At 34.1% G+C, this 25,580-nt stretch overlaps 1 protein-coding gene and 1 pseudogene across 1 annotated transcript; one reads left to right on the top strand and one right to left on the bottom strand.

The window, feature by feature from the left end:
• Positions 1-1,402: 1,402 nt before the first annotated feature.
• Positions 1,403-6,436, bottom strand: tko (technical knockout). The gene is made up of 2 exons (XM_066397689.1): positions 6,137-6,436; positions 1,403-1,772 (listed from the first exon to the last, which is right to left on the bottom strand). Exons 1-2 carry the CDS (start codon positions 6,288-6,290, stop codon positions 1,432-1,434), a joined length of 495 nt encoding a protein of 164 aa, XP_066253786.1. The 5' UTR covers positions 6,291-6,436; the 3' UTR covers positions 1,403-1,431.
• A 14,490-nt stretch (positions 6,437-20,926) lies between these two features.
• On the top strand, positions 20,927-24,548 carry LOC136413964 (myrosinase 1-like; annotated as a pseudogene).
• Positions 24,549-25,580: the final 1,032 nt, after the last annotated feature.

Below are 25,580 nucleotides of genomic sequence, written 5' to 3'. Positions count from 1 at the left end.
AGCCATTTCTCAAAAATTTGAATAGCAATTGGTGGCACCTAGGCAGGAGGTCTTTTCAGTCACTAAATCAACCTTCACTAAAATTCTCCAAAAAGGCTTGTAATTTTGCGCCACACTTTTATTGCCTCCACGTAATACTCCTCGGAAAAGAATTCAATAATCGTGGGTTTAGATTTTAGTGCTATCATAAAGTTTTTATCACTGTCTTCAATTTAGACAATTTAGAAGGAAAGTAGGTTTTCTCAGAGCGAAAATAATCTATTTCGACATATCGGACATCGTAAATAAAATCCCCACACCACACTAGAGGGCCCTCCCGTTAAATCAAATTTAAATACTTTTCTTTTTTCCTCAATACAATGCCGTTAAGAAAATCAGAACATTCCATTTGAAATAAATAAGTTATTGACGTTTCAAATCATGGAAATTCTAAGGCGTATTTTAATGGTTCTAGAAGACTTTTTGTCAAATACAAAAACATCAAAATGGAGCTCATTAGATAATCTTTTAGCCTTAAAAAGCCGATTCCGAAATTTACAGCGGTTAGGAAGTAACACCTATTTCCATGGGACTTTGCAGCCATCAAACTTTTTTAATTATCCGGAATAACTCGAAAATGGTAAATGTCAAAGAAAAAATACCTTACATAAACTGACCTTAAAATGTATCGCGAAATCAAAAATGGCAAAAAATATTGAGAGATTCTGTTTAAAATAAGAAAGTTTATATAACTTCGGAGGAGGGGGGGGGGGGGGGGGGCAAACAGATCACCTTTCAACTCTACTCCTAAAATGAAGGGGGTCCGCATTTGAACTGTTTTTGTAATGTTAAAAATAAAGAAATTAGATGTAGTTAAATTGGGACACCCTGTATTAAGAGAAATTAAAATTTAAAAATTACCTTCTGCGCATACGTCATATGTCTCATCGAGTACATCAAAAATGCAGAATTGTTTTTAAAACTAATAAAATGTTTAAAGTAATGTAATGTAACAAAATTTGAGGAAAATGGAGGTTTACCTCTTTGATTTAACGGTATTACGAACTGCAAGTGAGCAACCTAAACGGTCAGATAAAGGGCAAATCCCATAGTAAATATGACCATCAGGTAGGTAACTTTTCCCAGGCTAACTGTACAATCCAGCCAAAAATTGCGGTGTTGACGTCGTATTTACTAAGCATTATGTAGGAAGATCTGTGGGAGATTTTCGGACAATTCTTTAGCACGTGTCACCGGGTGCTTTGTGTCGTCTGAATTGTATTGTGTCGGATTGAACCCTCAAGCTCAAGCTGTTCCTTTATTACTTCTGCCAAGGGTTAGTCAATATTTAATTACCGATATTCAAGATAAGAATATTACCAAAAGAAAAAAAAAACAAAAGTTGATAATAACCTACAAGAAATTGTATACTATCTACAAGTATTAGTAAAACTATTTTTGCTTAATAACATGACTTAAATCATATTTCCCCCGAACGCACTTTAACTTCACACCAGGACAATCCTGGACACGTCCCACACGACATAGAACAATGTTATGTTCCTGTAAATTGTGTCCTATCCCTGGAATATACGCCACCATTTCCTTGCCATTGGACAATTTGACTAGAACGGATTTCCTATTAGCCGAGTTTGGTTTTTTTGGCTTTTTAATAAGAGTTTTCAAAACTACTCCTTTCATGAAGGGGTTTCCGTCCAACGGTCGCTTCGGATTTCGAGGTTTTATATGAGGTCCCAATCGATGCATTCGGGCCAAAGATGAAACACTCCTCTCTGAAAATACGAGAATATTTTTAATGGCGTGTTCTTGTGAATTTTGCTGAGGGTTGATCAATATTAAAATATCACATAACATTTTTGCTTAAAGATTAATCCAAGATAGCATTACTTCCCAACACATCTACCCCAGCACAAATCAATGTGTGTTTCCTGTCAACCTATTTCCTGATTCATATTATAAACCCAGTACCGCCTTTATTTCGGGGAGGGGACTTGGACGATGGCCCAGGGCGGCGGACTTTCCTGGCTGGCAATTTTTCTTGGGGGTAGAGGGGAATTGATTAAAAATTTCGTGTAAGACGCCAGACTTGCAAAGGCCAGCCTCGTATAGACTATAGGTTAAGATATTTTTGCAATTGTTAGACTAATATGTTTTCCTCATTCTTTCAAAGCTCTTTATAACTTTTATAAACCACCCTTCTCATGTAGTTTTCTATCCAATAACGATTGTACAATAAGTTTCCGCTCAGGTCCTGCGAGTCAAATTCCCCATGAGGAAATTTGTTACATTGGACAGAGTGTTTCATGAAAACTTTATGGTACGTATAGAGGGTTCTTGACCACTCTTATTTATAGGATGAAAATATAATAAATGAAATCTGCAAGATTACTATCTATCACACCACACCAGGCTCATTATATTGTGAACGCATCGTTTATACTGGACATATTCCAGAATCGGACTTATATGTCTTATACGTGTAGAAATAACTTTCAATTTGGCTTATAAATTAAAAATAAGTACATTTTAAATATTTTATGGTTTTTAATCTAAATGTATTTAAACGATATAATTTTTTATAGTCGCAACGGAATTAACATCCTCAAAGTTACTCCACACCATACATATACCTCGTCACACGCAGAAATTCATTCTAGATGGAAAAGACTTATTCATCTGTTTTTCTACTTTCTTGCTTTAAAATGTCTTGGAAGTTCTAGCAAAGTCAACTCTCTGAAAATCCCCCCTGAGAATCCCTAAGAGTATTTTGGCAACCATTGCAAAAAACTATTTAAAAAACGTTTAGACCACAAGAAATTCCATTACAATTCTTGTCAATAAAAATTAAAGGATGCTGAAAGTTCCCAAAAAAATCTTCAAATTTCTATTAGGGCTCTGCAAATTTTTTGATGACATTTAATCAAACTGAAAATCTCTAACAATCCAAGTCACACTGTCAAATTTGTAAGAAATCTCTTGAGGATCAAAAAATCTCATTAATGGTATTTTTAATTAATTATTTCATTAACATATATCTAAGTACAAAACGAAAGGCTGATTGATATTAATAACAAACTTAGTCCAACCCTGTGGCCTTCAAATCATTCGTGCATTAAACTACCCTTTACCTGGGCAGGTGATGTGTCCATTCCTTATATTCTCTGAAGGGACAATGTCCAGCATCATGCAATGACAACTCAATGCGGAAAACCGCAAAACATAGAACGCATTCAGCTAGGGACCGTACGACTGAATGAAGGCCAACCAAAAATAATGGTAGGATTACGTGGAGCTCAACAAAATGTGGTGAGATAGGATTACCACACACACGTTGGATATTATTAGGAAAAAAGGATTCAGCGGTAAAATTGCTAGTTATACGACGACTTATTTTTAAGAAATAAATTTCTCGGCAATAGGTTCGCATAATCCAATTACTAGTTTCAGTTTTCGAAAGATATAATTGAAATACAATGCTTTCTTGAAACTGTAAACTATACAAGGTGGAAAAAGAAACGATTTAAGACATCAGAAATTTACACTGGTGACCAATTTTAAATCTAGGAATAGATTTACATGAATTGATCATGGGTTATTATAGATTTCTTTCACATTTCCAAACGAACTTGCCAATATTTCAATATCTACTTTTATATTGGAAATTTTCCATTCTATTTTCCATCTTTGAAGAAAGGCAGATGAAGATCAGATATCAATACAAAAATTTATTTGCATAGTTAGTATGACCAAAAGATTTTTATACTATTTAGTATGTTATAGTTATTTTTATTACTGTCTTCTTGATGTTGTGGCGATTGCAAAAGTTTTAACCTACATCTGAAACTTATGAGACATTTTGGCATTTATAAGGAAAAAAATGAAAATAAGAGAAAATAAACAAGTTTAATTGCAAATATGAGTACGTTGGAACATATTTTTTGAATTAACTACTAATTTGTGCCAATATTTCTGAAGCATTCTGCAAACAGAGTACTCGTAGTTAATGACGTCTTCTTGACATTAAGGCGAATATAATATTTTGAACAGAATAACCTATGTAAGCTGGTTACGGTTTGTCTCAGACCAAAACGGACATCAAGGGGGTTTTTGGAAATTATAATATGTAGATATATGACATATCACTACCATTGTTTAAAATTTGATTAACTTAATCAACATTACAACTATCCTTATCTAAAAATATTTTTTTATTTCGCTTCAATTTTAGTGATTCCATCTTACTTCATATTAGTTAACTTATTTAAACTAAGTTGAGATTATTGTCTACACAAGTTAAGTAGATAATGATTGTAAAATGTATATAAACAAGCTGGCACATTTATGATTGCCAGTTTAGGGTGACGATTTACTTTCACAGTAATTTTATTTATAGCTACATATGTGAGGCTGAAATAAATCAATTTCGAATCTAAGGAAAATAGCCTAAGAAGCGTCCCTTTATTAAACTTTTCTCTCAATTATTCTTAACCCTACCTGATATAAATAATTAATGGTTGTGTAATGATTGTATTTTATATCCACAAAAGGGTTTTAAATATATTGTTTACTTATTTAATATGGTTTAAATTGAGTTGAAATTATTATAGATATCAAGATAACTAGGTATACATGGAACTATATTTCATGTACTACTCAAGTCATGCATTGGTAAGTCTTTCTTGGTATCTATAAAGAATCACATGAATTTTATGTCTTATGTTACTGGATAATTTATAGTAGATTTAGGAAAGCTATCAAATCCTAGGACTCAACTAGAACAAGAGTTTTAAAGTAAATGAACTCAGGAAATCTCCTTCCTAAACCTAACTATTTTAAGTCACATTCGCCACAAGGCTTATGACACAAAAGTCAGTAGACCATCAAGTAACTTTATCTAGAAAGGATCAATTGCATGCACACTTCAATAGAAAGGAGCCAATTACTACGTTTCCATAGTTCAGTTCAGATTCAGTTTTTTCACATTCATACTCTTACAGCATTTAGACTCTGCCTTATCAAATCAAAAAAATATGTTTTTTAGTATTTGAAAAATGGATTTTAATGCTCCATGAATATGTGGTAAATGTCTTGTATTTACTTAAAATTAAATTATTGAAATACTAATATCTTTAGTGCAGACATACAAAATAACAGTTTTGATAATTAAGCTATTATTATTTATATATGTCGGAGATTTATTAGTTTTTAAGATTTGTAAAAGTAGCATTAGGATAGACAATAAGATGAAGGGCAGGCTGACAGGGCCATCTGAAGACAAAGCACTGTGGAATCGCATGCTTAAGTGGCCATGTGTGCTAATTATTTGGGTGACACTAAACTATTGATTCCTTTGCAATAGGGACTAGCAGGTACTTTTTCCACGGTTCTGAAGGACTCACCAGAACTGGGAAAGTTAAGACAACAGAGACAAAGAACTGACAGTTAATAGGTTGATGGGAAGAAGAGCAGTCATGGAATAGTGAACTGGTTTGTCTGTCTCTTCTATCTTTCTTTTCTCTGTTAATAAAAAAAGCGATATACCAAATACAAAAAAAAATGGAGAATACTTCACAAGTTACTTCGACATATATAAATTATCCTCCTGGAAATAATCCCTCGAATTTGATTTTTTGATAGGTACTAATTATTGGTGTTCTGCCAAAATTTGATGGAACCAATGAGATATAAAATCATTGTTATTTAAAAAACGAACGCTTGCAATTGGTTATTTCATTTATTTTCAAACAAACCAATGCTCCAAGCAGATTCAATCATTTGGCAGTAAAATATTTAAAGCACACTGGTGGGCATTTACACAACCTCAAATGCTAAATTTTATGCTACAAAAAATGCCTTTACATATTAAAGGTTCTTTAATAAAATTCACCAAGAACATACACAAGTATTACATGACATTTTTGTAGGAACCAATGATCCCTGGTTGACTGAAAAGTAAATGTAATAGAACATCGACTTGCTACAGCATATTTGCAGCATTCTGTAGCATAGATTTGTGATTTGTAAGATTATGAATAAATTATTACATTTCAATGAAATCAATGTCCCTTGTAAACAGTATTATCAAGCAGCTTGAACTAAAAAAAAGCACACAATATAATTTTTCTTGTACACTTACCTTGCATTGATAGAGAATTAAATTGACTACAAAGTATCTCAGAGAGGTGGGCATCTCCAGAACAGAAAATCTTCACATTCTGTATAGGACTCTCATTGGACTTCAATATGGGCCTCAATGGCATAAATTTAAGGACTCTTTGTAAAACATTCATTTTATAGACTTAATACTACCTTAGAACTGGAAAAATTATTGCTAATATAGTTGTATAGTAGAAATAATAGTAAATTAATGAAATTCTTATATTTGATATAAATTTAAACTTGTTGTCAATGCGTGAGATTTTGAGAGTTGACGTTGACATTAACTTTACCGAGAGATTTTAAAAGGGTGCAAATGTCATATTTCATTTTTTTTATGTTTCATGTTTCCGAGTTTGTAAATGTAAAAAATTCACCCGACATAACATCTAGGTGGCATGATAATATTATAAATGAAATATCATTTGCTAGAACTTAATGTTCAAACTTATATAAATATTAAATTAAAATCGATTCGGTCAGTGCCATCTGTCTCTAGATAGCGTAAAGTTCTGTTAAAAGCAACAGATGTTTGCACCAGTAATGTTTACCTTGACTTGAAAACACTAATCGTTGATAGATGGCAGAACATACTTTTACTAAAAATTTATTATTTAAGCGGCAATTTTGCACTTTCACGCATTAATTTTTTTTAACAATTCATCCATTTTTCCCATTATAATTGTAGATTTAATGTAGAAAGGAAAGCCAAATACACAAACAAGTACAAATAGTGCATTTGTCTATCTATTTATCCCTAGGTTTTATAGAATTACAATATTTTAAATTGTCTTTTTATTAGGTACTTATCTAGGGATTAATTATTTGTTCTTAAGAATATAGTAACTATCAAAGTCGAAATAGTTATTTTCTCACGACTCCCTACGCAAGTAGACATTACAAACGGAAATATTAGTCGCAAAAACAAATGTTAACACACGCGTGTGCTACGAAGTCGTAACATACACGTATGTTGGGAAAATTAGTGATTGACCGACACAACACAATGAACTACTCTACTTAAAAGGTTTTTTTTTTTTTATATAGTCTATAATCGTGAGGAGATTTGTGTAGATAACTAGCAACGAAGTTTCTCAATGCACCCGCCTGTTATATAAATAATTGTAAACGACCGTATAAAAAAAAAATAAAAATCCAAAAAGTTTACCCAACCGAGACTCGAGCACTACTTCATCGTGGCAGATGTGCGCATGATCACTTTCATAATGGCCTACTAGACGATGCTTTTCACATTTTGTAACATTTTGTTGAATATTATTGTCGAAATTAACATCTTTTAGCTATTTTGTAGGCACGTGGGACGTAGTCAAGTTATTGGTAGAGGCACATTTTGTCTAATTGACTAATACAAGAGTGTAATAATCTTTCAACTTAATTACCATCATTGCGTGGTGACACACATTTATTTTTCCTAACACGCGCGTGTGTTAGAGTTTGTTTTCGCGACTATTTCTGTTGGTTCTGTTTAATTTTGTAGGGGATCGTGGAAAAAAAATGCATAAACACAGTGAATAAAATAAACGATAAATTATTTCTTTAAATGAGATGAATATTATAATAATTCGTAAGGAATTTTAACTTTGTGCGCACCTGGAAGATTAGTGGTTGTAACTGAATTTTTCAACCTATATGGCAAACGATATTAAAATTTATATGGCGGTTTAGGGTATTGCCTTAATTTATTTCGTACTTTAATATGCGTGTTAAGAAACTGGTGATTTTACTGGTTATGTAATTGCGGACTTTCTGCCGCTGCAACCGTATGCGATACTCGGCAATTGCAACAACAAATCGAATTGCGAAGCCACTTTTTACACTTATGTAGTCTCTCCATTTTTGCTATAGTTATGCATTTAAGGCGTAACACTCTTTGGAGCATGTAGAAATAAGATATGATACTTATCTAGGTATGTGAGAAGTATAATCATATTCTGTGTTATTCAAGTTTACATAGAGCAACCACCTTTTCCTGACAAACACGCAGTTTATGTGGGCTCGTGCTTAAAAATACCGTTCAAACAAAGGTGCCATACGTTTCAGTCGCTATTTTGGGTTCACCGTGAACGTAAAATTCATATTTTCTTATTTTGCTAGATTTACATGCCACAACAAAATATTTGAACTTATGCCAACATTGACAAATGTGCTGACTAATCTAAAGGTCCTCTTAATCAGATGGTGCGTGATTTAAGGCTGTTTTGACCATCTGCAATTAGCAATAGTGGAAGTTACCCACTGGATTGCATTACACATTGCGAGTTAAGGATATGGTATATGATGAAACGACGCTTATGGCGCGTTGGTGATCACAAGACTCCTGTCCCGGCAGCAGTTAATTTTGTCCGAATATTGGACGTGCTCAAATACTGCTATATCCTATTAATTGGCACTCGAAACTAAATTATAAATAAATACCTGCTACCTGATTGAAAAAGGAAGTGTTTTTCTTAATTTCGACGTTATGTAATAATGGCTTGGATCCTTATACCGTGAAGGTTATATTCGAATAACGTTCGTTTTTTCGATGCAAATTGTTCTCTAATTATGTTTATACCATCAACATCCATCGTTGCGGATGATGGAAATAATTTCAATTTCATGTTTCCTATGTAGGTTAACTTGTAAGTATAAATACAGGGTGTTTCAGGATGAATTTGCCAACAGAGATCCGTTTTCGCTTCCTCTCTGAAATACAGGATGATCAAAAATTATTGTTTTTTAGTTTTTTCTTAATAAGCCCGTTCCGGTGTTAAATATTTTTATAAAAATTGAGAAGCGTAAAATAGGTGTAGAGACACATGTTTTAAGGGGAAAACGATGTTTCAAGCTTCACCAGGGGCGTTCTCATTCGTGTGATCCTGAACATTTTAAACGAAAAATATAACACGCCGCTAGTTTAAAAAAATTCAAATAATTTTCTGAATGCCTTATATTTCTGTGGAAAAAAAGTTCTCTTGAGTATTTTTCACAAGATTAATCGTTTTCATGAAAAAAAAACACTATTTGCTAACTAATATTAAAACTACAAGGCTAAATTAGGGACATTACGTTACTTATAATAGAAACAATTAAATAAGGTGTGGAAAATGCCTTCCACCTGCAGGAATACATGGTTGTGCTCTTTTTCGCATGTTATCGCGCACTATTTGCAAAATTCCTTGTGAATTTTTTGTGTTAAACGAATGAATTATGCTTTCATTTAACACAATAAAGAATTTCTCCGTTGCAGATTGTTGCGTTTTTTTTCCACGAAAACGGTTAGCGTTATGAAAAATATTTAAGAGATCTTTTTTCACACAAATGTGACGCATTCAGAAAATTACTGTTATTTTTTTTAACCTGTGGTGTATCATATTTTTCATTTCTAATGTTCAGGGTTACAGGGTTCAGGGGGACGCCACTGATGAAATTAAGAACTTTTTCCCCTTAAAGATGTGTTTGAACATTTGTTGTGCCCAGTTTTCATAAAAATACTTATTAGGAAAATTCTAAAAAATAATAACTTTTTATCACCTCGTATTTCAGGCAAGAAGTGAAAACGGACCCATGTTCGTATGAACTTTATTTCTTATTTCGGTTACAGGAGCGTACAGTAAGCAGTTGGTAAACTTATTCTAAAACACCCTGTAGAATATTACATTGTTCGATAAAACGGACCTATTACTTAATTTAACGGTTTTCATAGTTCCACGTAATAACGAATCGGCATAAGAAGACACGGAAAAAAATTACAAACCCTTTTGCCTGCTAAATTTGGGATATGAAAGACCTTTAAGCGATATGGGAAGCACATCTCTATACACTTTAACAGTTATCAGCAATCAACAAACGCAAAAAACACGACGATTGAATAATGAACTTGCACAATAGTTAAAACCGGAATCTACCAGCGCATATTATCAAAACAAAAAAGGCTGTATACTTATGTATATCTATATCCTTAAAGAATTACACGTTTAAGTAAATATTTGAGTTGCATAACGTATTTGTCTAATATGCTAATTCATACACATAGTCGATGGCGTTACATTTGCTATTTGAAAATTATGAAAGTGCGACTTGTTTACTTTGTTTTAATGAAGTTTTTGCTAAGCAAACATTAAAGTGCTCGCTGCTTCAACAGTCACAGATATGCCAATCATACGTTTAGAAATGCGGTTCGGAAAGGTCCCTATTTCATTATGATTATAGGAAACTGCGAAAAAAACGATACGAATTGCAATAGCAGATGCAAATTCGCGTGCACATTTCACTTAAAGGAGAAAGTGGCTGGTTTTAATTACGGAAAAAGAGTGAAACCAAATCGGGGACCGTGACACAGATTGCGATTATATGACTACAGGTTTTATTGTTGCACACCATTTTTCCTTCAATTCCACTCGAATACCATCAAATGATAGCTCCCTATCTATACCAAGGCGGCATATCAGCAGGAATAATGAACGTGTCTGCCTTTTGTGTACGATGATACTCTCATGTAATTCAAATAAGGAAATTAATATTTAAAGCGACGATGTCATTTTTACATTATTCAGGGCTCGCTTTGAATACCTACCAGGTAATTTACAACACAAATCGTCCAAAACAGGAAGTTTTTAAAATGACCAATTGCTTGTTGAATGTATACAATCTACTACGATGATATGATTGATTATTCGGCTTGGTAGCACATCTTACTTAAATATCAGACATATAATCTCAGAACCTACTTAAAGAATTTCGCGTTGTTTAAATAACAATAATTATTCTTACATAAATGGCCGGCACTAAAGTGAAAGCTACCAAGGAATTAGTTAGCAAAAACAAGTCCAAGTGAGAGTGAAAGTACCAGCGATTTTATTTTTAACTTGAAGGTGATGGTACTTTTCCGCGTATCCTTGCTGTTACGTAACCACCGGAGGAGCGCTCATTTTAAAGAAATATCCTCGGTCGTACCAGTTAATGGAGAATGTCAAGTGATCCGATAGAAAGGATGTTTATTTTCGGGGGGTGGCCTTGATCTAAGCCCCGTTCATTGTTTCTTCAACAGGCGCAAGAAATTTTATAATGAGATGATTCCCGAACATTGCGGCAGCCGTTAATTAAAAATTTAAGCTGTTTATTTAATTAGTTTATAAGCGATTAACTGTCAGAACTTTAAGCGTAACAATGCGGGATTTTACCGAATCCTTTGGATTCTGCTAGAGAACATTCGCAATGAAGGGAACAAACATTTTCAAATTTAAAACCGACATCCGGCAAAATACTCGACATACCCAAATAAGTATCCACATTTTCTCGAATTAAGTCTCAAATGTGTATTACGCAAATACAGAATTTTTATAGTGATTACCACTATAGTTTCCCCACTTTCTATGTGCAGAGTTTCATTGGTGAAGATAAGAATTTTCAACTCTTTATCGGTTCTTTTGTTCTCTATCAATTGGTCTCTATCATAGCAGGAGTTGGAGCTCAAACCTATGCTTTGGATTTGGCTGAAGAGACTCAATAACTATACAGGTTGTCCCAGAAACATTGGTACAAATAAGTATAGCGTGCTAGCGAATAAAAGAATAAAGCGATTCTGCTTAAAACACCTTTCAAAAAAACTTACTCGTTTTTATTCCACAAGATGTTTAAATATTTTTTGTATTTTTTATTTGTGCTTTACCGAGGAAAAAAATCGCACGGAAATGTGCAGATAATCAAAATTTTCATCAAAAATTATTTGGTCAGATGAGAATCAAAAGGCAAAGAACGAAACTTACAGAAGAAAATCAGAGCAACCATATACAAAAAAATGCTATCTTAGGGGTTATTTTCAACATAAAATCAATATAAATAGATTGCTTGAGGCGATATCTGATCATTCTCAAACCTTTATTTTATTACAAAGTAACTTTTTAGCAATCCATAACTTCATCAAAATGACTAAAATCGATTTTATGGAATCTTACGATTGCAAGGAGTCCTTTGAAAGAAAAGAAGACGGATCCAATATGTTTTGTTTAAAAAATAATGTTCAGGTAATCTTTGCTGCTTTAGTAGTTCAAATAAAACTTTTTATGATGTTATGAATACTGAAGCTCTATCAAATATCACGCAGTCCTACTATCTATACACAGAGTGATTCATTAACAATGGGACAACTGACAGCTAGAGTTATTATACCTCCAATGGTAACGATTAGGAAAAATATTTTTCCGAATTTATCCGAAAGTTGATAGTTTCGGATATACAAGGTATTAGAAGTTGAAATTTTAATTCATTTTTTGCCATTATTCTGAAAATATCTAAGTTAGACACTTGAAAATGTGTAAAGTTTTTTTTTTTGGATGACGAATGAGATACGTTTTGCAATTTCTTTGTTGTTGATAGAAGGCGCCAATTACGGTCAATTTTACAGAATTTACAGTTAATAACTTACCTATATAACATCCTATATATCTAACATGAAATTTGATTCAATATCTGAAAGGGCGATCATTTTACTATTAATTACGTATTTTTGTTTCATTTCGGTATCTCGATTCGTTTTTCGAGAAAAATCTATTTAATGAACACTATGTGTAAATTTGATAATAAAAAGCGCAACAAACCAAATGTATCTTAATTTTCTAGAATATATAATTTGTCACCTAAAAAAACATAACTCTAAAAACTTTCAAGTATCCTAGATATTTTCAAAATAATGGCAAAAAAATGAATTACAATTTTAACTTTTAATGCTCTGTATATTCGAAAGTATTAAATTTCAGATATACAAGAAAGATATATTTTCTCCAATCGTCACCATTTGACGTGTAGTATCTCCAGCTTTCAGTTATCCCATTGCTAATGAATGATCTTGTATGCAAAGCGTCAGAAACTTCTTTTACTTTCTTTCAGGTTATGAATGTCGATAAAGTGTAAAACGAATATACATACATTGTAATGGGTCCTTTACAAATGGAGAGTTTACTGGTGAAAAATACTTGCTGCTAGTAAGCTGCCTATGTACAAATAAAGTTTAAGAGAGTCAGTCTTCCAAGGAATACAAAGAAATTCACATACATAATGATTAATTACCCATAACTCGCCTAGTAATGCAATTTTGACCATAAAAAATTGTTAAGAGTCGAAAGTTTTAGTTAATTTTGATAATGCATTTCCAATGGTTTTTAAACTGAACACTTAATAATTCATTATTTTGATCCACATCTACTCACAGAAAAACTCTTAATTGACTCAAAATTTTAAGGATATTGTTTACGAAAGGAGTAAAAGTAACAATTTTTCTTCGTTAAAGAAGCAAATTTTGAAGACAATCAGAGGTTTAATATTGTAAAGAAATATTTGAATGGCGGATAAGTAGACTGTGCAAGTTATTCATATCAAAATAACAAAACAATTAAGAATATTTCATGAAATTTATATGGAATACCTTCTTAGGGACGTTTGTAAAATATAACATCAACTGGAGAAGATCGGTAGTTTGTTACATCATTTTTTATGTTAGCGTTTCGATGACTAAGTACTTATCAAATAATATTTATTCAAATACTAAAATGATAATGTATTGTTATTTCATCCAATCCAGTCATATCATATAGATTACTTCAAGTTCCTCATGGTTTCTATCAAGTAGTAAGTAGTCTGAGTTACAATTTACACAGCTACAATACTATAAGTAAAATTTTTATAAATGATGAGTAAATACCTGCCTAGGGTTTGAGAATATTTGAAAAAAACTTGAAACATCAAAAATCAATTTCAAATTTCAAAATCATTAAAATTCGGTTTTGAGTAGTCATTTGAATTTTTCGACATTGAAAGAAGATGTAGTAGGTTTTTTAGTTCAATCAGGCAGAAATGGATTTGAGAATTGCTGCAAGCTCAGTTACTCCATGATTTAAACATACCCTCTATGATGTTATTAACATCAACATTATGTTTCAGGTTTAAATTATCGATGATGAGCAGATCTAACAAACAGGAGAACTTCGCAATCGATAAGAGAGCGATTATTGATGAAACTTGGCACTAACGTAGACCAGTGCCACAGTATTTGCATAGCAATACAATGTTTCCCCATATTCCCCTGAAAGAGTGTGTAATTAGTATAAAAATTTGGGAGTGTTGGCGCCATATTTTAGGCAACTCGAGTATAAAAAAATTACAAAGTTGGCAATTGCTTCAAATTTAATTTTTTTCTTTTTTTTCCAAAAATTTGTTAGTGGTTCTGGAAAAAATCGACCGACATGTTATTACTAATAATTTTTTTAAGGCTGAACACAGAAATGGTGACTCCCACTAACACCAAACCAATGATCAAATCACAGCAACTTCAAACAATTAGCTCATCTGCATTTCAGAAAAGCTTCCTCATCACTTTGGTCGCACTTTTCTCCGAATACGTTGAAAAAAAACTGATCCGATGTTTCAAATTACTCTCGAATACTTCCACGGTAGTCCAGCTTCCATCCAAGCATATCGGAGCATGGCCACGTATCACTCTACTCGAAATTGATGGTATGTGGATGACTGGATAACCGTCGAGTAGTACCCGATCCGACACATGTTTAAGAAAGTGCTCGTATTGTTGGAAAAAATATCACGTCAAGTGGCTGAGCAAATATTGTATCTCTTTCTAGAATAGTCGCCAACGCCAATGAATCAGCATTTGGAAATTGTTGCACATTTTGAAACAGTTCAAATAAATCGACAAGAAGTACATTATACGCTCCTAATACGTCCTTCAAATTGTACTCGCAGATCTTCTTGAGCACCTCTTTTCTGACATTGCCGGATTTTGAATAAGTCACAATCAAATTCTCGGCAGCAAGACATACTGGCTTGTACGTGAGAGCCAAATGTTCCAGAAGCTTCTTGTGATACGACGAATAATTTGGGTGTCAATTTTTCCGATTTCGATACTGTGGATTGTATCGTACACGAGTGAGTTGTAGAAGCAGCTGAATGAATTACACTCAAATTTGGTTTCCTCCTTAACATGACAAGCTTCGCATCGTATAGATTTCCTTCTTGATTTCAGCCTGATCCATATTGAGCATATTGTCGTCGTCACAAGTCTGCAGCAGTTCGTTGGTTGGAACCCAAAAATCCGCCAGGATGTCCGTTCGTTCATCTTGATTGTCTTCGTACCTTGATGTTGTGAAGCGAGTTATTTTACGGGAAATGATACGGGAAATTATGCGAGCAATCTGCTTCAGTTTCAAAAGCCAAGTTTGGCCGGCAACAAACCCTGGAAGTCCAACAAACTTGTTCTTTTGAATGGCCCATCGCCACAAATCAACATCATGGGCATTGGCTTGTGACGCTCGAGCTTTCTGAAATTTTGCCAGAACATGCTGGCAAATTTCCCACATTTTCTCCTTCCTGTTCTCGCCATCGTCGACTTCACGTTCTAACTTAAAAAGGATCAACTCGTTGGAGTACTTTTGGGGGAAATACGAGGATAGTCACAGAAGTATCTCACCTGACATATAGATGACGATTTTTTTGTTAAAAATTTGCTTATATTACAGAGACTTAACCCAAAAAAGCTTATGTCTAAAGTTTGAAAGTGTTACGTTGATTTGTGTTCGTTTTGGAGCCGTTTTTAGTGAATGCTTTTGACGATTTTGTGAATATGGAAAAAATTGGTCATGGGTACGTGATTCAATACTTTCATTTGAAAGGTCTTAGTCCATCCAACATGAAAGCGGAACTAGATTCTATTCTGCAGGAATCTGATTCTTCGTTAACAACTGTAAAATATTGGGTGACAGAGTTTAAACGCGGTTGTACGAAATTCCAAGACGAACGCCGCAGTGGTCAACCGAATGAGGGACCACTCCAGAAATTGTGGTCAAAATCCATTGTACTGAAGACCGTCGGCTAAAATTGCGCGAATTAACAGACATTATAGGCATTTCAAAAAGCACTGTACATCGCATTTTGACCGATTAATTGGATATGAGAAAGCTAAGCACAAGACGGGTGCCGCGATTAACACAATTGAACAAAAAGGGAGTGTTTGGCAAAGTTTCGCAGCTATAAAACCGAGTTCTTGCGTCGATTCATAACCTGAATGAAACATGGGCCCTTTATTTCACACCTGAGATGAAAGAGCAATCAAAGCAATGGACTCAAAGGAAAAAAATCTGCTCCAATGAAGGCGAAAACCGCTCCATTTGTAGGAAAAGTAATGACGTCAGTTTTTTCAAATGCACATGGAATCATTTTTATTCACTATTTCTCTAAAAGAAAAACAGTAAATGGAGAATATTATACACATTTATTGTAGCGTTTGAGCGAAGAAATTAGGAAAAAGCGAGCTTACTTAGCGAAAAAAGAAAGTCTTGTTTCATCAAGACAACGCACCAGTCCACACTTCCGTCATCGAGATAGCCAAAACCAATCAACTTGGTTTCGACCTTTTTCCTCACCCACTCTGTTTTACCACGCCGGATTTAGCCTCCTCAGATTATTTTCTATTTCCAAATTGGAAAAAATGGCTCGATGGAAAGAAATTTTCCGATAATGAAGAGGTAAAGTCCGAAGTTGATGCCTATTTTGAAACCTCAAAGGAAACTATATTGATAAATAATGTATTATTTTCCAATTTTTTTTCTTTAAGTGTTAGGTCAGGTACTTCTGGTACTATCCGCGTAGAAGCGGGCACACCTTGAGGTCCATTAGCGGTGTTTGCTTCGTTTTCTGGATCTCCAACTAGTAAGAACTTCTCGTTTCTGGGAGAACATAACTATCATGGGCTCTCGCTGTTCATCAACAGATCCATGTGATGACTGTGAGCTTGATTCTACGACTTCCGTTTCAATCACATTAAGAGAGCGTCGTCCGACAATGCGGTCAACTGATTGTCGTTATGATAGTCAAAAGTAACGTATTCCTCACAAGTATCACTACTTTGTTACTGGCGCAACTGTGAATCAATTTGACGACGTATTGTGCAAAATCTCATTTGGAGTCAGTGGGCGCTGGATCAGAACAAACAATTCCAATTTCCACGGCAATTTTAGTTTAGAACCTGCACGTGGATTTATAACGCTCATGGCTGTGAAAAGACAATAAGAAATTGGATTACTATTGTTATGTACCCCGATGCAGGGAGATAGATTTGGTCAACAAAAACGCGTTGGTTCTACTAGTCACTACTATAATCAACTATTCTGGTCCAGATTCTATTCGGAAGTGCCTGTTTTTACCCTAAAGCTGTATTTATGTATATATCTAATCAAATAGAAGGGTGATTACAAAACTAATTACTATGCAATGCCTATTGGAAAAACCCCGGATCTTGGCTTAATTACTTTATCTGTGGGGCCAAGGTTAAGTTAGTATTATTGGTTGGGCCAAAGGCCGAGTTAGTACAGAACAAATACAATTCTTCATGAGAAATACAAATAAGCTCGAATGTCAGTTAATTTATCCTAATTCATAAGATAGGTACATTACACTATTTAAAAAATCAACGGTTCCTGCGAAAAGTGCGGTGCTGATGCTTTTTTCAAGTGATCGTGACTAAGTAATTGCTGATCGTATCGCATTACTTGAAAACTGACTATTGTATCTTCAATTTTCTGGAACTTTTATAAAAAGATCGCAAGAAAAAGAAAACGAAAATAATTTTATAAGTTATTTGACGTTGACAGGAACTTAAATTTGGAGCCATCGCCAACTTGATGATTTTTTGTTTTCGCGTTGCAAAGCGGGTTGCCTAAAATCTGGCGCCAACACCTCCAACTTCTCTCGCTAATTATGCACCCCTCCAGGTAAATATTGAGAAAAACTGTGTTGCCATGTGAATACTGTAGCATTAGTCTATGTTGGTGCTAAGTTTCATCAAAACGCTCTCTCATCTTTTACAGGGTCCCTTAAGAATTCCTACCAACATCTCCAAGGAACAGCATGACTTTCACACAATGATTAATTACGGAAATTTCCCCTAATAACTCAATTCAAATTGGGTTCTTAAAAATTAAAGTAAAACGATGTAAAAATCAAGTGTTTCTGCTGATTTTGATAATGCCTTCAAGTTGTTTCCGGCTTAAACGCAAATACTCAGCCTTTATCTGCATCACTGTTCTGAAAGTGAATGAAAGTTTCAAGTACGTCTTAAGTGTTTTGTCGCATCTCTTCAGTTTCAAATGTACCTTGTGGGTTGTATGAAATGAAAAGGGAAAAATTCTTGTATCACTTTAAGTTTTTAGGACGAAAGTACTGAGAAAACATTAAAGTTAAGTGGTGTAAATGCACAGTCCCATTAATAGTGGTCTCGTTTTGGGATGACCCCGGTGCTTGGCCACAGCTAATCTAAGACAATTGATGTAACAGCTGCTCAATCTAGCTAAATTAGTTAAAAAGGAGACATGTTGTTAAGTCGTGACAACGGGATATGGGACATGATTTTGGGAAGATAAACTTAGACGCACTTAAAGTGGTTTTATCACGTCATATTTTTGTCATGTTATATCTAGGGGCAGATGGAATGCTATAAATCACCCTACCATGGTTATGCCACGTCGAAAGCAATCTTCTTTAAACACAACCTAATGTTTATCTAAAGCAAATATCGCCATTCCTTTTTAAACAAGGTTCCAAACATCTTGAAATTCATACGAGGATTCGTGTGTCCTTGTCGTGTTCTCAACCTAGCTATTCTGTATACATTATGTAGGATCCCTACAGATAATGTATGGAGAAGATTTCATCAAAATAGGACCTTGAAATTTTCATGTCAGAGAAGTAAAATATACGTTTAAGAAGGTAAACACTGTTAAAATTAGAGAGGTACTAACCCACGTGTGCATTACATAGAGGTGATGATGTACGTTCTAAGAGTCTTTTGTGTTCTTCTGTAATTTAATTTTTAATGGTTATTAACGATTTTTGGAGAAAATTAAGAGGAACGTCCGTGGATATAAAGAACTGTTGTCTAATGCAGGTACAAATGCTCTCTAATCCAATTATGGAAATAACATGGTAGTGGTCGGTTTGGGGCATTTGCATTTAAAAAATATTCTTAGCAACAAGATTATTTGGTGCTCGAAATGAATTTCAAATGCCTTGTGTTTACATGGGTTTTGCAACTCTCCTATAGTTTATCAACGAAATTTTCAAGCAACTGTGAGGACCTACAGTTGATGCATTTGTTTATATAAATTAAAACTTAACACATATTTATCACTAAAGAGCATCAAATTCTGATAGCATTCACTAGAAGCAAGTGTTCGGGAGAATAAAATATGCTGGAGAGATTGTATTGTGTTAACTGAACACTGTGCAGGAATCTTCTAAAATCTGGAAATTCCAAAGAACTCCTCAAGCTTAAAAGTAGCATTTTCCATTAAGGTTTCCTGTGTTTTACTCTTTCGAAAAAGTAACAGTCTTGAATTCGAATTAAAATATGTTAAATACTAAAAACCGTTAATTTAAGCACTGCTGAAAATTCATCCTCATTTTCTTTCTCTGCAAATCATTCTCTATGAAGATGTTACTATACTTGATACTCGTTGGAAATGGAATTGGCTGAAAAACCGAATTAAAACCTGTCGAAAATTCACTTAAAATTCTTATATTGAGGAATATCTTCAATATAACCCGGTAACTTTCAGTTTTAACCGCAAATTGGGTTAAGGTAGATCCTGAAATTTGAAAAAATGATTTCTATAGATTTTTTCGAGTTGAAAAAAGAACTAGCTCGAAACCAGATTAAAGCCTATTCGAAACTTACTGAAAATCAATGAAAAGTGAAAATGCTTTGTTTTTATCCTATCCAGGAATCTTTCAGCTGAAACTGAAAATTTGAAGAACTGCTCAAGTTAAAAGTGCCATTAAGGCTGATTGATTTGGTTTTATTTAATTCGGAAATTTCCACTTTAAGATGTAAATTCAGGGACCTTTATTAAAAAAATATATCGGTTTTCCCCGAATGCTGACTGCAAAGGAACTGGTTTGGCAGCTGACATGAAACATGCTGAGACCGACTTAAAATCCATGAATTAAAAAATTTTATGGATTTATTTCATCACAAATCTTTAAGTTTTAACCAAAAAATCAGAGATTTTCTATAGTTGAAAAGAAGTGTTTTTCAGGAAATGTTTTCTGTGTTTAATGCATCTTGAAAAAAGAACTGGTTTGAATTTGTTCTATTCAGCAATCTTCAAGTCAAATGTGGAGCTTAGAGGAATTTCTAAAGCTCAATAGAGTCATTTTCCATGAGCATGAATTAGAAATCGGATTAAAGTATCTTGAAAATTGAAATCACGAAAGAGAAAACTGGTTTGCCTACATTTAATTGGAAAACATCGATATAAGCGGGAAATGCAGCTACGAAATCCTCCACTTAGTCCACTCAGAACACCTTCGATTTCTGTACTAAAAACAACTTAAAAAAAAACAAATGGTATCTCAAAATATCCTCAAACCTAGTGGTGAAAATCGAATCAAATTAATTGGATTTCTTTATGCTATACCTAATGCTGTGCTTTAACTCGATTTGATTATAGAGTTCTGTTCAGAATACCTTTCACTGACCCGAAAACAAGCATGTTAACCTGTGTAGATAAGCTAATTATAAGTCAAAATATTCTCAACCCGAGTGACGAAAATTCAGTGTTATGAACTTGATTAGTTTAAAGGTTATTCCACAATACAATCATCAAAGAATAAAAACCATTAATAAAAATTGGCATTACATAAATTAATTGGCGGTGATTTGTGGAAATTGTAAACAGCCATAATTTTACATCATGGTTGTAATTCCATGGAAAATGGAATTGCTTTGCATATATTCTCCATGAATCTTCCAGTTCTAATAAAAAATTCAAATTTAGTCATGGTAGAAACTTTTCAAGTTAAAAAGTGTTATTTTCTACGAAGTCGTTCTATGCTCTCCTTTTTAGGAAATAAACAAATAGCTTGGAAACGGAAAAGGATTCCATGAAATGGAACACTTGTTAGTTGAAATTCGAAATACCCATGTTAAGTGAAGGTATTACTATATTTGATATTTCTTGCTAAAGGAACTATAGTCTGAAATCGGATTACAGCTTGCTGAAAACTTACTTAAAATTTATAAATTACGCAATTTCTTTATTCAGCTTACTTTAGTTATAGCGGAAAATTTAAGAAATTCCTGAAATTTAAATGTATTTTAAATCCCCTGGAGGAACGTAGCACTCGGAGAGCATACTTTTCTTCCCGAAAAAGTGTCTATGTATCCCTTCCCAACCAAATGCGTCTACAAGAGGTATTTTATGAAAATATTTCAGATAAACATGCACTTAAAATAATTGAACAAATAAAACTTTAAGTAGACATAAATCTGCATAAAACCATCATTGACATCGTTAGAATCGGTTCCTCGAATTTAATTGTATGCAAACCATGAGGATCTTTGTGGTCATCCTTCTGGCCATTGCCAGCTACCTAATACCTCAAAGGTAACAGGTTCATTTTGAGTCGCTTATCGTTATACTCAATTTCAACTTACTTTGAATCTTCAGTAGGGCTGTGGGTACTCTTGTAAGCCATGCTCATTTCTTTGTCGATGAAGTAATCAACATTTCCTTCTCTGAGGGTTTCATGTGGAGATATTCTTCTGCTGCTTACCAAGTAGAAGGGGGATAGGCTGAAGATAGCAAAAGTACGTTTTAGTGCTTTTCAAAATATATTTTCACACATTTAATGCTAGATGAGAGTACTGGAGACTACGATGCGCACAACCATGTCGATTGATTCCCAGCAAATCAAATTGGACATGAATCATATGACTGCTACTATAAAACTGACGAGGATGCCACTCTTTCAGTGAAACAAGTGAGTGAACACTTATAGATTCTACATTGCCTGGCCTAGAATCTTGCCCACTGGACGCATCCATAATATCAATCACAAAGGTATAATGGAGGCTCTAAGCTTCAACGAGAGGCACCATTTCTTTACAGGAATTGACTATTACAAGAACCTGATCAAGAAGTTGAAGGAAAACAACATTGAACTGTTGGTCACAATGCACCACTGGAACAATCCTAGAGCTGTTGAAGATAAGAGCGGGTTCTTGAATGAGTATTACGCATTTTTCGCTGAATTTGTAATATTTTATAGCATATCTTCTATAAAGCATCATTCCTACTTTCATAGACTACGTAACTCTGTTATTTAAAAACTTCAGAGATAACATTAAATGGTTGGTCACCTTCAGCGAACCCATGCAAATCTGTGCTGGAGGGTATGACTTTGGCGATATCTCCTCTAAAAACCTTTATTCTGGTATTGGAGGTTACAATTATGCCCATAATTTATTGAGGGCTCGTGCCAAAGCTTACCGTGTTTACGATGAAAAATTTAGGGCAATTCAGAAAAGTATGATCCCGTTTTTATTCTTTTATTTTTTCAAGGTTGTGATCACGCATTGTCTACAGGTAGAGTGTCCATGGCCATTGATGAATCCTGAATTGAACCTGCTTCGAAATCTACTGCTGATGTTGAGGTTGCCGAACGTGACAATCTCATGACGGTAAATATTAATTGATAGACGTCGAAATGAAATGTTGCTTTTTGAATATCAAGTGGAACCTATCACCGACTATTTATGAATAATTTTTTACCCTGAAACCATTTTTTAATAGTTGCATTACAAAAATCTCCTGTTGAACATAAAAGCTTTTTTAAACTTTGAAGATAAAAAATTTTGCCCTTTAAAGTATGGAAAATCCATGAGGAATGCCATTCTTTAATAACATTATTCCCAAAACTTTTAGATGAACATATCAACGTTTTTATATCTTCAAAGGTGAAAATTTTACCTCTTGAGAGTGCAGAAGAAACTATCAGATATCATCTTTGAATAATTTGATTCCAAGAAGCTCTGGATCGACATAAAGACCTTTTGCTATCTCTACAGATGAAAATGTACCAAGAACTGTTTAGTTGCAATTTTGAAAAATCTCTATAAATAAAACCATTTTTGAATAACTTTTTCGTTGAAGATGTAGCAGGACTGTGCAGGAACTACTATTGAAAATTTCATTCCAAACATCTCCGGGTGAACATAAGATCGTTTAGACTCTTTGAAGACTCCGCCCATTCATAAAATTGCACTAAAAATCATTTATAGTCTTTTTAAAATTTTAAATTTTAGTTGGAATAAACAGCAGCATCAAAACGTAGTTATCTAACTTGAAATTACTCAAATTTGCTTTAATTTTTCAGCAAATTCTCCGGATTAAAATGAATTTAATAGGCTTTCCCGGATATTTCAAACATGCATTTTTTCCTCTTTTAGTATAGATGGTATGCTCGCCCAGTCGTTTACAGGGACTATCGAGAAATCATGAAGGAACGTATAAATAATTATGGTACGCTTCAAGGCTGCAAGCAATCCAGATTTCCTGTATTTAATTTACCGAAGAGGATAAGGAAGGGATAAAAGATAACTATCACCATTATTACAAAATTCCTTAAATATTTATGTTTATTATTTATAATATCTAGGAACTTATGACTATTTGACCATCAACATGTATTTCACTGTATTGGGAGCAGCTGCTGAGGAAGCTCCCATCTCTAAAGTTAGTCTTGGTGCCGATGTTTCTATTTATACGTACCAACCAGATGACTGAGAAAAAACTGTTCCAGTTGGTTTAAGATGAAGAAATCTGTACCCACTTAAACCATCGTTACCTAATGTAACTAACTGGTAGTACCATGAGGGGCTCGTCATTAGGTGCGTTGGATCGGGGTCACTTATGGAGATGAGAAAAGTATCATTGTAAATGAGAACGAGTACCACGACTCTGGGAATTAACTGGATGACTTGAAAACCAAAGGCCATTACCACAAGGTAATTTAACTAAATATTTAATTTCCAAAAATACTTTCACGGCATTATAAAATTCCAATTATACCTCGGCAATCTCAATGATGCCATGTACAAAGTTGGTGTAAGCCTTATCGACATCATGGCCTGAAGTTTACTGAATGATGTCGAATGATCCGCTGGATAGTTGTAAGTATTCCATATTAATATCTCTAAAAAAACATAACTACACCAATGGGTTTTAGAGTGAATCTTGGACACTATCATGTGCCCTTCGACACCAAGGAAAAGACCAGGACTCCCGAAGAATCTGTCGAGTATTACAAGAAAGTGGTGACTACCAACTGCCTTGTGAACACTTACGAACCTGCTCCAAGAACGCTCACTTTGTGGATATGTTTTAATGTGTAAATAAAAATTTTAAAGTGAGCTCCTGTCATTTGGTATTCATCGGCTGCGCCCTAATCCGTCGCATTAAAATTCGAACCACGAGTTTATGGTTGTTGCTCGTTTTGTCTGAAGTCAATATACGCTTTGGATATAAATAATCCAGGCTAGGACTAGGAGCGAATTGACATCATTGAAGGATATCTCTTCATCTACTCCTGAAATGACTCTTTCAGAGAGTGTAAAAATATACGGGCAAGGTAAGGTAGTACAGACACTTACTTGGGGCTTTAAAATAGGTACTAACAAAAAATTATAGCAAGAGTGGTTGAGTCCGTCTCTGACTAAAGCAAACAACCGAAAAGGAGCAAGAAGCAAATTGCAGAATTTAATGTGATATTTCAGTTTTCTATGACTACAAATGGTGGCCCGAAAAAAAGTCCGTTTATGTAACCGGTGACAATATTATGTTAACCCAAATACAATCCTAATGTTTGCACTGCATTATTGAATTGGTTACGAAACAATAAAAAGTGAAATTAGTTGCCGCCCAACTACCAATTTAAGTTCTATAATACGCTGCAGAGAGTCTTTAAAAGTAAAGTATAAATCCAACTAACGCATCTTTTACCTCTAGGTTTATGCTATGCTATACCTGCATAAATTAGCCAAAGAACCTTTTATAGTATAAGAATTTTATTCGAAGTCCTCATCGTCTTATGTTTTATTAGTATTAACTATTTTTTGCACTTCGAAGAGTAAAACAACAACTTTACTCCCTTTGAGGAAGAACTAAATGAGAACATTTACTCCTAAGGAAGTAAAAAAGTTTACTGCCTCTGACGTAATCAATCATTTATATAAACTTTTTTATGGAAATTTACCAAAAGAATTTTTTCCTAAAGGTTAATTAAGCCATGGTAAAGATTGACGGTAAATAGTAAATTACTCAATCAACGCTATACGTTTATGGCTCACCGCCTACTGTGAGGTTTTTCTTAATAATCACCTATTAATAGAGCCATGAACAGTGACATCGTTGGTCGATAATTGGCTGAGCTCAAACCAGCTCATACGATAAGTGCAATTTTTAAAAGTGTACAAGTATGGAAATGTTTACCACACTATTACCATTCGCGTTCATTAATAGATATCAATCATCAGGAGCATCCAGGCAGAATTTAGTAATTTGATTTGCATTGAACATCTT

The sequence above is a fragment of the Euwallacea similis genome, chromosome 16, assembly GCF_039881205.1.
Source record: "Euwallacea similis isolate ESF13 chromosome 16, ESF131.1, whole genome shotgun sequence".
Taxonomy (NCBI): domain Eukaryota; kingdom Metazoa; phylum Arthropoda; class Insecta; order Coleoptera; family Curculionidae; genus Euwallacea; species Euwallacea similis.
The sequence above is the reverse complement of the archived record's forward strand: the minus strand, read 5'-3'. Positions and strand labels throughout refer to the sequence as shown.